Genomic DNA, 15,567 nt, shown 5'->3' on the forward strand with positions numbered 1-15,567 from the left:
CTTTTGACAATTTGTAAGCTAAAAAAACAAAAGAATAGAATAAGGTAATAAGTATTGTGTAGGTATATTGTGGTGAAAGCTAACCCCATGTGTTGCATTCAGCCATTGAACACAAATGATTTTTTTTTTCCCCCCTTCGAAAAGCATATATATTAAAACTGCAAACGAACCGGGAAAACCCGTACAACACGAGCAGAAAAACGCAAACAAAACAGCATGAAGCAACCTACACTGAGGATATGTTGCAGAGAAGGCAACACACCACAAAAGCTACAAGCATACTAGCAACACAGCATACATAAGAACATATACAGGACATCAAGAAAAGACTTGAGACACCACATAAAGCTTGAGCCCATAAAGATCAGTAACTTCCATATAGATCAGAAGTTCCTATGTTCCGCATAGCCCAGGACAACTTAGCCACTTGAACCAATCAATCTTTTTCTTCTTAAATCGCTTGGACACCCATTCATAAGACTATAATTGGATCTCTAATAGGGCGTTCGGACTTGAACACATCTTATTGGCAAAAATCTTTTGATTACGGTTCCACCAAATTAGATATGCGCACGTCCACTCTACCGATTGCCAAAGTTTTGTACCGATATATGAAAGGGATGAAACACAATTACCTCGAAAAGCCTCGTTGATGCTTAGTTTGCCACACCGTTAAAACCCCACCATTTATATACCCTTTCCCACACATCCATAGCATATTTGCAAAAAATAAAGGCATGATCTAACGTTTCAACATCGTCATCACAAAGCGGACATCGAACTGAATTAAGATCAATACCTCTTTTATCTAGCTCAACTCGAACCGGTAGTCTTCCACGAATTAATCTCCAGATGAACACTTCTACCTTTAATGGAACAAAATTGTTTCTCAAAGTGACATAACGCGAACTGTTTGTATGGATATTGACATTTTCATTAATCACTCTTGCCACTGTTTTTGTACAGAAGGAACCCTTGTTTGAAGACTTCCAAATCCATGTATCGTCAGACCTGTCAGATTTAACATATAACGATAATCGGTTAGTTAAATTATCAAGATCTTCTCGAGTTCTCCCAGTCGGTGTACGGCTCCAATCCCATAAGAAAGTTGGCTGCTGCAAATCAGACCACGAAATACGGTCCATCACTGTTGCTCGACTGTTTTTTTTCATGTGGTAAAGTCGCTTGTAAACTGTTTTAAGGGGCTGCTCAGTCAACCATGGATCATGCCAAAAGATAGTGGATGAACCATCTCCGATTAATTTAACAAAGGAACTTCTGAATTCTGGAACTATCTTCTCGATATCCCACCCTGCACGAACAATGTTAATCCAAACACCACTCTTGCCTTTTGGTCTAGTGACATCCGAAGAATCCACTAGCCCATTAGGTCCATGAATAGGGATGGCAATGGTCACCCGATCCGGTGGATATCCACCCGATCCATCCGCTTCGTGATGGATATGGATGAACCTAAATGGATATGGATACGGATATGGATGAACCTAAATGGATATGGATATGGACATGGATGAAAAGTTTCATCCATGGATATATCAGTTACCACCCAAAATACGTATACAAATACATAAATATAGATATATTCTTATATATTTACTATTACAATCTCATTTACCATTAGATTTTCATTTTGCTTTCAACCATATAATAAAATAACTATAATATATTACAATAAAACATGTATATCTAACAAAATAAACTTACAAATTTCATATTTAATTTTTTATAATCAATATTTTATAATAAGTTTAGGAAATTTTGTTTTATCTTCGACAAAGATTACACATTTTTATGGACAGAATTTTTAATGTCATGTCATATATATTTTTGTTGTACTACGTTTACGTTTTAATCGCATATTAAAAAATATTATAACATTTTTTTTAATATCCATTGGATATCCATTAACCCGCTTAATCCATTGGATATGGATATGGACGGATGATCTTAAACTAAATGGATATGAATATGGATATGGATGAACAAAAACTAAATGGATATGGATATGGATACGGCATCACCCGATCCATATCCGATCCATTACCATCCCTATCCATGAATAGAGGAAATAATCTTGGTCCATAAGGCGTTGGGCTCCGACTTGAAGCGCCACCACCATTTTGCAATTAATGATAGGTTTTTTCCTTTAAGAGACCCAATATTTTACATCCTTGCACATTACCAACATGTCCTCTCATGCTATCTTCGTCTCAATTTAATTATTTCAAACAAAAAATATATACTTAAAAAAATATCATATCATTAAATTATTATATCAACAACAATATTCAATCCTGTACATGCGAGATATGGAAAGGTGAGATGTAAATAATCTTTCTTCTACCCTAGAATATAAGTGAAGTCATTTATTCACTCACGAGTCGAGAAAGAATTATTCACCCACAAGAGAAATCATTATACATTTATTTATTCATAAAAATGAATTATTCTTATATCTTATATATTAGGGTTTAAGCTACTCGGTAGTCATATACTTTTATTTTTGTTCCAAAATATACTCAGAAAAATACTATTGTAGGTTGTGTACTTTGAAAAAGTATGCTAATATAAACAAAAAGTGACCGCTCACCTGTTAGATCGGTTAACTGATTATATGTCATTTTTTTAAATTGAGAACAGTACACTTACATTCCCTGTGGTTTGTTCATTTTGTGTATGCAGTCCCTGAAGCTGACGGACATTAAAAAGGTTCGTTAAGTCTAAAAAACTTAACCTAGAGAACTTTCGTTTTCAATTATCACAATCTATCATTTATAAAATTGGTGTTTCATCCGATTTCTACTTCAAAAAAACTTTCGCTTCCACTTACTTTACTATATATTCAAAATCGAAGGGGTTCTGAATTATCTTAAATCGGAATCGTTCGTCTATTGTCAGCTATATCGAAATCGTTCAGGTATACTTAGATTCGTGATTGTAATCGAGATCGAAATAGAATTTGTTCGTCTTTCACGTTGACAATTTTATACTTCAGTTGTAATACGTTGATGATCTTAAATCAAAATCGTTTGAGATTCATGTCAGTTACCTGGAAATCGAAATCAATCATTCTTGGGTTAGGTTAGTTAAATGTAAATCATTTCTAGTATTCATCTTCATATTCTATATATCAAGTTAACAAGTTAGCCGGAAATCGAAATCGTTTGCACATGACTGTTTAACGGAAAAAATTAACAACGTTATCATGTATAACAAATATCTTATTTATCAAGTTACCAAGTTAAGTTGGTTTACATTAACACAATTTTTCAAAGTATATAGCCTACAATAGTATTTTTTGAGTATATAGCCTACATTGGAACAAAAAAAAAGTATATGACCACTGAGTAGCTTAAACCCTATATATTATTATATTATGAAAGTACACAATTGATTAAAGGGTGATGATACGTACACAACCAAATTTTGTTATGTACACAACCATCATGCTTTACAGTGTTGTACAGTACAATACTGTAAAACATGATGATTGTGTACATAACAAAATTTGGTTGTGTACATATCACTTCCCTTGATTAAATATAGTTCAAAAGAATGCTGAAAAACTAAATTGAGACATTGTGAATTTTTATTATTTAGTATCTTGTATAAAATCAACGAGTTAATTATATACTCATACAACTCGGGTTAAACACGAAAAAAAACTCCTATTACGGAGTAATAAACAAGAACTTCTTAATAGGTACCATTAGTAAAAGTTCCATTTTTAACGGGAGTTAAACAGTTACTGATGAAATCCGAGCACGATGTGACATTTTCTTGGACGAATCGTGACAATCCTACCGACTCTCAGGAGGAAACCCTCACAACAAATTCACACGGGCATCGCGTATGGTAAAACCCTCGGGTGATACTCAAATGCATAGACGTCCGAAAACCTCCACAGCTCATGATATAAGCGGGTAACCACAATGAAAATATATATATATATTTTTTTTTTTTGCAGCAGATGGGATTCGAACACCCGATTTCTTATGGAAAGTGATATCATCATCAATGCACCAATGCACTAATGCACCACACCTTACGGTTATAAAAGTTATTCACTGAAAACAGATAATCTTTCTAAACTTATTACTTGTTGCTAAACACATTTGAGATTTAGCAAAACTTTCATGTACGGACGAGCGATAACTACTGAACGAGTTTTTGAAAAACATTATATACAAATTTGTTTGTCAAACGCCTAAAACAAACTATATATATATATATATATATATATATATATATATATATATATATATATATATATATATATATATATATATATATATATGGGCCAGGATCAATGGGGAAGTAACCAATCGGGGGGAAGCAAATTTTTTTTTCGTTTTTTTGGAATTTTTTTTTTCGGCATCAAGATCACACGAAAATATGAACATTTAGAAAAGACACTTCGTGATGAATATTATTTAGGCGGGAAAACGATCGACAAAAATAATATTCAAGATAATATTGTTCGTGAAGAATATGAACGTTTTTTTCTTCATGTTTTGTGAAGTAAAATTTAGCCCGATTTAGAGTTTAGCCAAAACACCAAACCCTAAACCCTAAACCCTAAACTCTAAACCGTTCGTGTTAAAAACTCAATCTAAACCCTAAACCTTAAATTTCTAAACCCTAATATCTAAACCCTATAAACCCTAATAGCTAAAACCTCAACATACGCTCGAAAAACACAATAATTGTTATATATTACTTCTTCGAGGGTTTTCCCGCCAAAATAAAAATATTTTTCACAAAGTGTCTTTATTAAATGTTCATATTTTCATCCCATCTATAATGTTCGTGAACAAAGTTTTTTCAAAAAAGGAAAAAAAAATGTTTTTGCTTCCCCCCGCTTCCTCCCGATTGGTTACTTCCCTCTGGATCTTACCACTATATATATATATATATATATATATATATATATATATATATATATATATATATATATATATATATATATATATATATAAGACTAAGAGATAAGCACTCTTTTGAGAATAAAGGAATATGTAAATTTGTTTTTTTATTCTATCATTAAAATTAGAAGTTATATTTTAGATTTTTTAATTTCTAGAGTTAATATTCATTGTTTAGATTCAGAAAAAAAAAACAAATTTTTTTTACATCAGCTTATCATACATCTGATGTATGATGAACTGCTGTGAGTTTTTTTATTTTTAAATTAGTCTGCTTTAGAGTTTAGGGTCTAGGATTTAGTGTTTGAGTTTAGTCCATAAACTCAAAATCCTAAACTCTAAAATCTAAACTTTGAACTCTAAACCGTCTATGTTAAAAACGAAATCTAAACCTTAAAATTTAAATACTAATTACTAAACTCTAAACATTATTTTTCATTAGTCATTAGTCATTTTTTCATTAGGTTTGGTTACCTCATATCATACATACATTAGATATATGATAACAAGCTGTAAAAAAAATTATATTTTTTCTAAAATTTACATAATGAATATTAATCTCAAAAATTCTTTTTTTTAGAACTCTAATTTTACACCAATCAACTAAAATTCTGACTCCGCAGCTGCTACAAACTTATATGAAAACTAAGTTCTACAACAACCTTATATGAAAACTAAGTTCTACAAACACTGAATATCGTCTTTAATAATTTATTGCCGTGTAATTTCAACAATATTGCATACCTCTTTTCACACATCATTGAGGTTTTTTATATCACGTATATTTTTTTTTTTAAAGGCAAATTTTATTGAACACGAAAAGATTACAAAAGCTAGCTAAAAGTATTACACGAACAGTTGCAAAGCAAGCAACTCAAAGACTGACTAGATACATATACACGAGTATTAGCTATTTAGACACACTCTTGGACTGGTTAGCCACGTGAGCCAATCGATTTTTTTCCCTCTCGACCTATTTGAAATCCAATCAAAAGACATAACTTGAATCTCATTTAGCGCAACCGGACCGTTCCAACATTTCCCTCTCGACCTTTTATATCACGTATATACTTTTTTCTATCAAAAAAATAAGAAAAAAAACACAATTTCTTTAAGATAGACAAAATGGAAATTTAGGAAATATATATACTTTTTGGAATTTATATGTCGATCACAGAAAGAAAAAAAAAACTCAACCCACCAGAATATTGAGCTTTAATATTTGGCATTTTCGCATTTGTTTTTTTCTTGACTTTCACGAGTCATAAATTTCTTTCTTCTTCTCTGCCTTTTAGCCTCAGAAACAGGGTCATTCATCCTCATTCAACATAGGGTCCTCCTTTTATCAACATCATTAGCATTTAGCACACCCCAATTGTTCATAAAAGGTACCCCATCTCTCTTTCTTACTTTCCCCATTGATGAATATCTACTTCACATAAACAGGTGGGTAATCAATATATTTTCCAGTTTTTTGCCACACAAAAAAAAAAAAAAAAAAAAGGTGGGTAATCATGATTTCTAACTATCTTTGCATGAAGTTCACACCTTTATTACTCAATTTAACTCAATTATAGTTTCTTTATCATGTGTCTGTTTTAAATCATCATTTAAAATATTGGGTTCAGTTCTTTAATCAACATTTATCACTCTTTTTGCTTAAAGTTCATACCTTTACACTCGTTTAACTCGATTATAATTTCTTAATCATGGGTATGCTTTGAATCTTCATTTTAGTCATTAGATTCTGTTATTTTTTCAAGATTTATAATTCTTTTTGTTTAAAGTTCATACCTTTATTACTTAGTTATAGTTCCTTAAACTTGAGTCTGTTTTGATTCTTCATTTTAGTTACTGGGTTCACCTCTTTCATCAAGATTTCTCACTTTTTTGCATGAAGTTAGCATTTTTGTTACACATTCAGCTCAGTTATAAGTTTCTTAATCATGGGTCTGTCTTATATCTCATTTTAGTTACTGGGTTTACTTTTTTTATCAGATTATTAACATTTACCTTTGCTCAATTATATGTGCTATTATTATACAAGTCAACCTCGACTACTGTTTCATAAAAAAGACTTTTTTGCATGATTAGTTGTAGGTTCATTTATTTTGTCAGAATTTCATTCAAACATTTCTCAATACTGTTTCATACCAAGACTCTTTGTATGTTTATAGTTGTAGGGTTCATTTATTTTGTCAGAATTTCATTCATATTTGATAAACTAACTAATTTCTGACATTTCTCTTGATGGATTTTAATTTTTATTTGTCAATATGAATAAAGTTGAAGGCTTTTGTATCATTTGTTATCAAGTTCCTTGAGAGGTCTCTATTCCCCCCCCCCCCCCCCCCCCCCCCCCCCCACCAATTAATTGGTTCTTACAAGTTTTATGTCAAAGAGCTTCAATTAACAGCACTCAAGATGTTTCACTTTAACTGATTATAAATTTGAATGGATAGAGCTTTTTTTCCTGAGTTTATGCATCTAAGTTTAGCAAAATCAAGTGGGGTTTTAATTACTTTACTGTAAAATTTATTTATGGTGAGAAAAAGACTCTTCTTACTCATTTTTAAAGATCAACTGTCAACCCCAAATACAGTTAATTAGATGATGTATGGGTCACTTTATAACCAACAACAATTTATTATTCATGTTACCTCTCAATTCCATCAGAATCAGTAACTTTCAACTCTAATTGTTTTGCATACTTTTTATTCTTTTGATAGTCCCTTATCTAGATTATTTTATATCAATCTTGCAGGGTGAATGCTTTGAGTATCCCTTGAAATCAAGTGTGTTCATACTGATTTATGATAACCGAACAGCTTCAGCTTCATATGTAGTCTGTGTTTCTTGATTGTTATCATAATACTAAATACTATCCTTTTGAGAATAAATGGCAAGAAAATCTCCAAAATGTCCTCCTACAGTTGACCCGAATCAGTTCGGTTGTGTGCGTAATATTAGTGGTCTGTTCGACCACCACATTGGCCGCCCTCATCGGAAAATGCTGTCAGAAGAAAGCCATGGTCTAACAAATCATCTAGGTGAGTTGACTTTACTTTCAAAATCTTTACATGGCTTTAGGTTATCAGATTTTGATGGTTTCTAATCTAGATTGACTTGCTGCATTAAGAATTCGTTTTGACTATTGAAGTCAAATAAACCTATTTAAATTTCACATACGAGTGTATAGGCTAATTTTTTCTAAAAAATCTTGACAACACATTTGGAATTTGTATTCAATAATACCAATAACAGAAATGGTATTGTCTTTGTTAACTAGTTATTAACATGATTTAGAATAAAAAGGTGATATGTTGACTTTAAAAGTCAAACTGAATGTTATGGCGGCCCTTGCAACAGGAGCAGGATATGCAAGGAGCCAAGCACCAATGCCGACATTCGATGAGCAAATTAGAAGACTTAATGTAAGTTAACATCTTTTTAACTTTGATATCCAATTATTTACTTATCCTCAAGAGGAATATTAGATTCTAAAAATTAAGTTCAATCATTTGCAGAGTCAATCAAAGATCAAATCTCCTAAAGGAGAAAAAAGTTATTCAAATCGTACAAGAAAGAATGAAGAGATATGGAAGAACACCATGGATAAATCATTTTCGGAAAAGATTAAATCGCGCTATGAAAATCAAAATAAGAAAAAGGAAAATGCAATAGTTGATACAATCGTTGTTTTGAGGCCTAGTCAACGTGTTGTAAAATCTCCAGTTGACTTAGCTTGTCGGTGCTCGTATTTACACCATCATCAACGATCAATAAGCAAGCAACAACTAATAAAGCACACTCATGTTTCGTTGAATGATGTTCTAAAAAAACTTAAAAATGCAAAGAAGTTGAAGAACACTCAAAAGATAAAATCTTTTCAGACTTTTGAAGGTAGGGAAACTAATTCAAAAGATGAGAAATTGGCTATTGTACCATTTTCGAAGACACAAGAACCTGAAGTATTTATAGAAGCACGAAAACACCTAGCAGAAAGGTTAAGGCTAGTTGGGATGGGTTCGGTTGAACGTTCGGGTTCATCAGGTAAACGAACTTCGCAAACATTCGAAAGGATACTACTGGGGTCAGATTCAAACAACATGGATCCAACAGGTGTAGAAAGGTGCATTGAAGGATCGAGAGCGGTAAATTTTACATTTTTTTACTTATTATTAATTAATAATTAATTACAGGTGGCAAAACAGTTCTGATATGTACAAGTAATGGGTCAAATTGGTAACATCTGTAGATGTCAATATGGCTGGGTTTGATCTCAAAAATATTTTTTTAAGTCTTTTAGATATACTTACAGAAGTCATGTTAGAAAATACCTTTATAATTATTTTGTCAAATATGAGTATTACTACTATATTATTATTATTATTATCATCAACCATCAATCATCAATTATTAATAATCAATCAATATATTAATGTATGGATGAGTTTAGGTAGCGTGTAAAAGCTAGTAATTTTTGGTACAGGGGCCCGGAACATTTGTTGTTAATATTTTACTAGTTTATTCTTATTCTGTTTTAAACAAAATGTTTATATTTTCGTTACTTTTGATAATACATACAATTATATTAGTATAGATAGATAATAATCTAATATTTGAGACACTTGGTTCATTTTACAGTTGACCCATTACAGTTAAAGCATAATTCAGATTGACCCATTTCAAAATAACCACTTTTTGAATATTTACTATGGTCAGCAACTAATCTTGTACAACATTTTGGACTTTTAATTCATACAGGAGTATTTGTTAGATGATTCTTCGCCTAAAGCTAATTTCAAATTAGAAAATGTTGATAACGATCGATTCAGGGAGAATCCAAGCCCAGTTTCTGTTCTTGATTCTTATTTCACAAGCAGTCCCACTAGTACCATTGAATCTGGTATGTAAATTGATTAACGTTCACAACTTTATTATTTTCTTGCTTTTATTTAAGCAATTGTTTGACAATTGCAATTTGCCCATCACCAGTTGAGCTTCAAATTCAACAACAACGTCTAGATTTTGAAGAATGCTCGTCGCGTACTTCATCTGCACCTCATGACAAAACCAGTCCAAGTTCATTCATGGAAGATCCAGGTTACATTGCTTCGTACGTTAATGATATGTACAGAAATTTTCAGTCAAACTGGGTGGACTTTTTAGCGACAGATTATCTAACAGAAACATCGTGTGATCATAAACTCTTGCACGATTGTGTTAAGGAAATTTTAGTTAGTTTGCATCCGCGGCTCACGTTTTTTACTCCAAAGGTTCAACCTTTTTCACTGAAGAAAGACGTGGTCAATGAGGTTATTGACCAAGTTGAGTGGCATAACGGTAACACTATGGTCCCACGTACGCTAGATGTTCTTGTTAGGAAGGATATGGCAAAATGTGGACAATGGGTAGACATCATATCAGATACAAATGATATTGTGTTTGAATTCGTAGATGACACTTTAAAAGAATTAATTATGGAAGTTGTATCGGATATTCTTTTGTGAAGCCATTTTGATAATCGGTTTGACCCGTTGTCAGTGGTTCGCGCCTCAGAGTTGTGCAGATCTAGCCCGAGCACATACGCATATCTGCTAGCGTGTTAGTATGTTATAGAGAAGATCTAGTTTTTAGTCATTTTTTGTTGGATATAAGACTTATATGTAATGTATATATATCAGATATCAGATCAAATGATAGAGTTGAAATGTTCATTGAATAAGGGCATTGAAGTGTTTTTTGCCTAAATGCTTATGTTGTTCATTGTAAGAAATATTCTGTATGCTTTAACCCATATAATATAATACGTAGTAATAAGAATACAATGATGATGATGATGATGATGATGACATTGATGGTCATAGTTACATACCAAAGGCTTTTCCTAACTTAAAACTTCCAAATAATAAAGCTTGATTAGTAATTTACAAATATAACCCTTAAGTATGTTCTTAAGCATGTTGTTAGAGTGTATAAAAGTTTTGTATAATTCCTTAATTATCACTGTAAATTAAATAAATATCTGTTACATATAAGAGTTATATGCACCTTAAAATTTATCAATAAAAAATTCAATATTTTAGATTTATAATTCATCAGTGCTTAAAAAAACAATAAAGTTGCAAATATGAGATTTATAAGGGGTGTAAAGTGAAAACAGTATATCTTTACCTATTTAGGGTGTTCTCTTCCCGCCAACTATTATCAAAAACCCTAGCCCCTCATTTTCTACCTCATATAAACCCTAAATTAAATCCCTTTTTCAAATTCACCGGAATTAATGGAGGTCGAAGCCGTGAAATCGAACGTAGTTCTAATCCTCGATTACGGTTCACAATACACACACTTAATCACTCGCAGAATCCGAAGTTTATCAATCTTCTCCCTCTGCATTTCCGGCACTTCATCCCTCAAATCAATCACAGACTTAAACCCATCAGTAATCATACTCTCCGGTGGTCCTCACTCCGTTCACGCGCCGGACGCGCCTAGTTTTCCGGATGGATTTGTGGAATATGTTGAGAAAAACGGTGTATTTGTGTTGGGGATTTGTTATGGGTTGCAATTGATTGTGCAGAAATTGGGTGGGGTAGTTGGAGTTGGGGAGAAACAAGAGTATGGAAGAATGGTGATTGAAGTTGTTAAGGATTTTGGTGGGTTGTTTTTGGGGAAAAAAGTTGGTGATAAGCAGGTGGTGTGGATGAGTCATGGTGATGAAGCGGTTAAGTTGCCGGTCGGGTTCGAAGTGGTGGCTCGAAGCGAACAGGGTGGGATTGCAGCAGTTGCGAATCCTGGTAGGCGGTTTTATGGGCTGCAGTATCATCCGGAGGTATATATAGTTATACATTGTATATTGATATTAGTTTTTGATATTACTGTTTGTAACATTGTTTCGGGCATTTCAGCATTGATTTATTATAGGTTGGTAAACAAAAAAAAAAATATATCTTGATGTGGTAAAATGATGAGGTCATATTCTTGCAGGGTTGAGTGAATTTGGATGAATTCAAATGCAAAGGAAGTAACTTTCTTGATACTCTGATTTTTGTGTGTAATACTGTTTAGTCTTAAGAATTATAATTTGCTTGAAAACGTATAAAGTCACTTCCTTTACGTTTAGATTCATCCGGAGGTATATGTAATTATATATTTTGTGTGGATACTAGTCTCTGATATTATTAGGTGTAACATTGTTTCGGGCCTTTCAGCATAAGTTTATCATTGGTTGGTAAGCAAAAAAAAATCTCATGATGTGCTAAATGAGGAGAAAGTCATATATTCTTGCAGGATTAAGTGAATTTGGATGAATCTGAATGCAAAGGAAGTAACTTTATTGATACTTTTGTGTGTAATACTGTTTAGTCATAAGCAATATTTTATAATTTGCTTGAAAACTGAAAATGTTTTAAAATACTAAAATGAATTATCTAACTTGCAGGATTAAGTGCTGTGATGATTCTTGTTTGTTGAGTATGTGAACTTGCGTGGTTTTATCACTAAAAGTTTGATTCGTTACATCTTTTTGAATTTTCAGCACGTTTGTTTCTTCTTGTCATATAATGAAGTTGCATATGAAGTAAACAAGTATTTCTTATTAGCATACTTGTGATATGGCGCTTAAGACTATCTGTTTACTAACTAACGTTTATGGAAAAACAAATTAGAAATTTATTCAATGAGATTTTATAACGTGGGAAATGCATGTAACACTTTGTATTCAATTATCTAATATGAAGGTGACACATTCACCGGAGGGAATGGAATTGTTACGCCATTTTCTTTTCGATATTTGTGGGGTCACAGCTGGATGGAAAATGGAAGATGTAATGGAGGAGGAGCTAAAAGTGATAAAAAGCATAGTGGGACCCAATGATCATGTTATATGTGCATTATCTGGTGGTGTAGACTCTACTGTTGCAGCCACACTCGTTCACAAAGCCATTGGCGATAGGCTGCATTGTATCTTTGTTGATAACGGGTTGCTTAGGTTAGATTTTAGGTGTTGACTTGACCATAGTTTTACTGCTTGATCAATTAGATAACATTGGTTGTGTTTTATATAGGTACAAGGAGCAAGAACGAGTAATGGGAACATTTGAAAAAGATCTTCATCTGCCTGTTACTTGTGTTGATGCTTCAGTGCAGTTTCTTAGCGAGTTGAAAGGCGTTACAGATCCAGAAAAGAAGAGGAAAATAATCGGCAAGGAGTTTATATCAATTTTTGATGCATTCGCTCATGATTTAGAGAAAAAATTGGGGACGAAGCCTACTTATTTGGTACAAGGAACTTTGTATCCAGATGTAATCGAATCTTGCCCGCCACCTGGAAGTGGACGATCCCACTCTCACACGATCAAAAGTCATCATAACGTTGGTGGGCTTCCTAAAGATATGAAGTTGAAGCTTATTGAACCACTTAAGCTTCTTTTCAAAGATGAGGTTTGCATTATGTCGTTAACTACGTTTGTGTTCTAATACAAAGAAATACCACACTTTCAGTCTTTGGTAGAGTGTTTATTTATGTAACCAAATAAGTTTGACTCAAAGAAAAGTCAAAACTTTCAGAACAAAGTCAAATGGGGTAATATTACCAATGGTTTTTCTGATCAAAATGATAACTTGGTGTCTTTTGTGTGGATAACTTTGACCGAGTTGACCTGTTTTGACACTGTGCTTAAAAACTCTCTATAACTTACAAGACTTTCTTAAATGGGAACTAAAGCTTTTTAGTTTGCTTTTGTAAGCTATTTATGCAACCTTCCTTTATTGTTGTGAAGGTTCGTGAGCTCGGGCGGATTTTGGACGTTCCAGTAGCGTTTTTGAAGCGGCATCCGTTCCCGGGGCCCGGACTTGCTGTGAGAATTCCTGGTGATGTCACTCAAGGAAATGCTTTGGATATACTTCGCCAGGTAGATAATGAACTTAAGGATACATTTATATTCATATGTTATATTTGTTTTAGATTTAAGTTTGTAATGAAAATGGGTTGTTGCAGGTGGATGAGATATTTATTCAAGCAATAAGAGATGCTGGGATATATGATGAAATATGGCAGGCTTTTGCTGTATTTCTACCTATTAAGACGACAGGTGTTCAAGGAGATCAAAGGACTCATTCAAATGCTGTTGCACTTAGAGCCGTCACAAGTCAAGATGGCATGACTGCTGACTGGTGAGCGCTCGTGTTAAGTTATAGATATATCTTGAAATGGAAGTTTGACTTCTAAAGTCAACGTGCTGACTACATTTGAAGGTCTTTGATTTTTTCATGAATACTTTGGTTACCGATTGTGGTACTTCACATATTGTTCCTTCCCAAATTAAGTTTATGCATTTGATCATTTTTTTTTTTTTTTGTTACATTTGTCATATGTCTCAAGTGTATTGAATATTTTGAATTTTCAGGTACTATTTTGAGCATAAGTTTCTAGACGATGTATCAAGAAAAATCTGCAATAGTGTTCGTGGAGTGAACCGAGTTTGTCTAGACATCACGTCGAAGCCTCCATCAACTATAGAATGGGAATGACACCTAGGGTTGACTAAATACTAGTCAAGATTTTGCAAAGTACGTGAAATAGCAAATTTTGTGGGGGGCGATAACAATTTTCTGTCCATCTTCGGGTTCTTAATTTAAGTAAACAATTATTCAGACTCGGATATGTGTTGCTGTTTTGTTTTATAAATCATAATTCATTTTGTCATGCTTTATGTTTGGGAAATGGGTACTTCCAAGTTCATTGGTGACAGATTACAATTACAAAAGTTGATTAAATCTTTTAGCCAAAATATACTTGAAACCTTTGTTGAGTCTCCATGAAGTTGCCTTTGAACAGAGCTAGCATCATTGGATGCAAAGATAAACTGTTGTCTTGGTTTCTACTTTCTAGCCAGATAATTGTAATGACAATTACAAATCCGGCAACACAAGGGACGAAATTTGTCTACTTTTGTTGGCGCAGAGGGTGTTATTAAGTTGTTTTAGTTGTAAGTTTGAAGTATGTTTACTTTTTTACTTTGATAAACATTAGGATTAGGATAATTGAATCACAAAATTTTGTATTTGATCAATATCTAACTCAATTAGGTCTTTAAATTTTATGCAATTTATTAATTTATGTTTTATGACAAAAGAAATCATTTCATTGTCTGAAATCAAAAAACTTTAATTTTAATTTCTTAGAAAAACAGAAAACTTGTGTGTGTGTAAAGTAGGTGGGGAATATGACTGAAAGGGAGGGTAAGTGGTGGAAGGAAATGATTGAATGAGATAAGCTTACAAAATACTTGAACAAAATGTCTTCAAAAGTGAAAGTATATTTTAAAACTTCTAATTTGAAACTAAATAATTTTTTTTTTTGTCTTATGTCTTCAAATAATTAAAATGTCTGCAACCAAAATATCTACTCGCTTACAGACATAAAGTTGGTTTTCTGTTATCTTCAACTTATTCAATTTTGTAATTTTTGAAAGCAAAAATCAAATCCAAATTCATATTACAAAACTAAAACTGGACCAAATTAAAAATCGAATCTAAATTTTGATCGGTTTCGCTTAAAGCGAAAAACAAAAACACAAAAAATATCGTTTAATCAAATTAAGCATATAAACCGTTT

General features: G+C 32.6%; 3 protein-coding genes across 4 annotated transcripts; 2 read left to right on the forward strand and 1 right to left on the reverse strand.

Annotated features, from left to right (window-relative positions):
* Positions 1 to 656: 656 nt before the first annotated feature.
* LOC139854959 (uncharacterized) lies at positions 657 to 2,642 on the reverse strand. Its single transcript, XM_071844229.1, has 2 exons — positions 2,612 to 2,642; positions 657 to 1,312 (listed from the first exon to the last, which is right to left on the reverse strand). The coding sequence occupies exons 1-2, from the start codon at positions 2,640 to 2,642 to the stop codon at positions 657 to 659; spliced, it is 687 nt and encodes a 228-aa protein (XP_071700330.1).
* A 3,611-nt stretch (positions 2,643 to 6,253) lies between these two features.
* LOC139854892 (uncharacterized) lies at positions 6,254 to 10,695 on the forward strand. Of its 2 annotated transcripts, none has more exons than XM_071844167.1 (6): positions 6,254 to 6,334; positions 7,711 to 7,996; positions 8,316 to 8,380; positions 8,474 to 9,100; positions 9,714 to 9,855; positions 9,945 to 10,695. In XM_071844167.1, the coding sequence occupies exons 2-6, from the start codon at positions 7,846 to 7,848 to the stop codon at positions 10,457 to 10,459; spliced, it is 1,500 nt and encodes a 499-aa protein (XP_071700268.1). In that variant the 5' UTR covers positions 6,254 to 6,334; positions 7,711 to 7,845; the 3' UTR covers positions 10,460 to 10,695. The 2 variants fall into 2 exon arrangements, with proteins under 2 accessions (XP_071700268.1, XP_071700267.1); XM_071844166.1 differs by having other exon boundaries at positions 6,308 to 6,392.
* A 445-nt stretch (positions 10,696 to 11,140) lies between these two features.
* LOC139852555 (uncharacterized) lies at positions 11,141 to 14,910 on the forward strand. The gene is made up of 6 exons (XM_071841852.1): positions 11,141 to 11,781; positions 12,689 to 12,939; positions 13,016 to 13,391; positions 13,730 to 13,861; positions 13,948 to 14,123; positions 14,357 to 14,910. Exons 1-6 carry the CDS (start codon positions 11,233 to 11,235, stop codon positions 14,478 to 14,480), a joined length of 1,608 nt encoding a protein of 535 aa, XP_071697953.1. The 5' UTR covers positions 11,141 to 11,232; the 3' UTR covers positions 14,481 to 14,910.
* The last annotated feature ends 657 nt before the right edge of the window (positions 14,911 to 15,567 follow it).

The sequence above is a fragment of the Rutidosis leptorrhynchoides genome, chromosome 6 (assembly GCF_046630445.1).
Source record: "Rutidosis leptorrhynchoides isolate AG116_Rl617_1_P2 chromosome 6, CSIRO_AGI_Rlap_v1, whole genome shotgun sequence".
Classification (NCBI taxonomy): domain Eukaryota; kingdom Viridiplantae; phylum Streptophyta; class Magnoliopsida; order Asterales; family Asteraceae; genus Rutidosis; species Rutidosis leptorrhynchoides.

What these genes read in the sequence shown, in the direction of transcription:
- LOC139852555 (XM_071841852.1), top strand. Translation starts at nt 11,233, where the DNA reads ATGGAGGTCGAAGCCGTGAAATCGAACGTAGTTCTAATCCTCGATTAC. An exon ending in GTTGATAACGGGTTGCTTAG is followed by an intron (nt 12,940 to 13,015) that starts GTTAGATTTTAG and finishes TGTTTTATATAG; the next exon opens with GTACAAGGAGCAAGAACGAG. An exon ending in GATGGCATGACTGCTGACTG is followed by an intron (nt 14,124 to 14,356) that starts GTGAGCGCTCGT and finishes TTGAATTTTCAG; the next exon opens with GTACTATTTTGAGCATAAGT.
- LOC139854892 (XM_071844167.1), top strand. Translation starts at nt 7,846, where the DNA reads ATGGCAAGAAAATCTCCAAAATGTCCTCCTACAGTTGACCCGAATCAG. An exon ending in AGCAAATTAGAAGACTTAAT is followed by an intron (nt 8,381 to 8,473) that starts GTAAGTTAACAT and finishes AATCATTTGCAG; the next exon opens with AGTCAATCAAAGATCAAATC. An exon ending in GCATTGAAGGATCGAGAGCG is followed by an intron (nt 9,101 to 9,713) that starts GTAAATTTTACA and finishes TAATTCATACAG; the next exon opens with GAGTATTTGTTAGATGATTC.
- LOC139854959 (XM_071844229.1), bottom strand. Translation starts at nt 2,642, where the DNA reads ATGACATATAATCAGTTAACCGATCTAACAG. An exon ending in TCAGTTAACCGATCTAACAG is followed by an intron (nt 1,313 to 2,611) that starts GTGAGCGGTCAC and finishes TTGTTCGTGCAG; the next exon opens with GGTGGGATATCGAGAAGATA.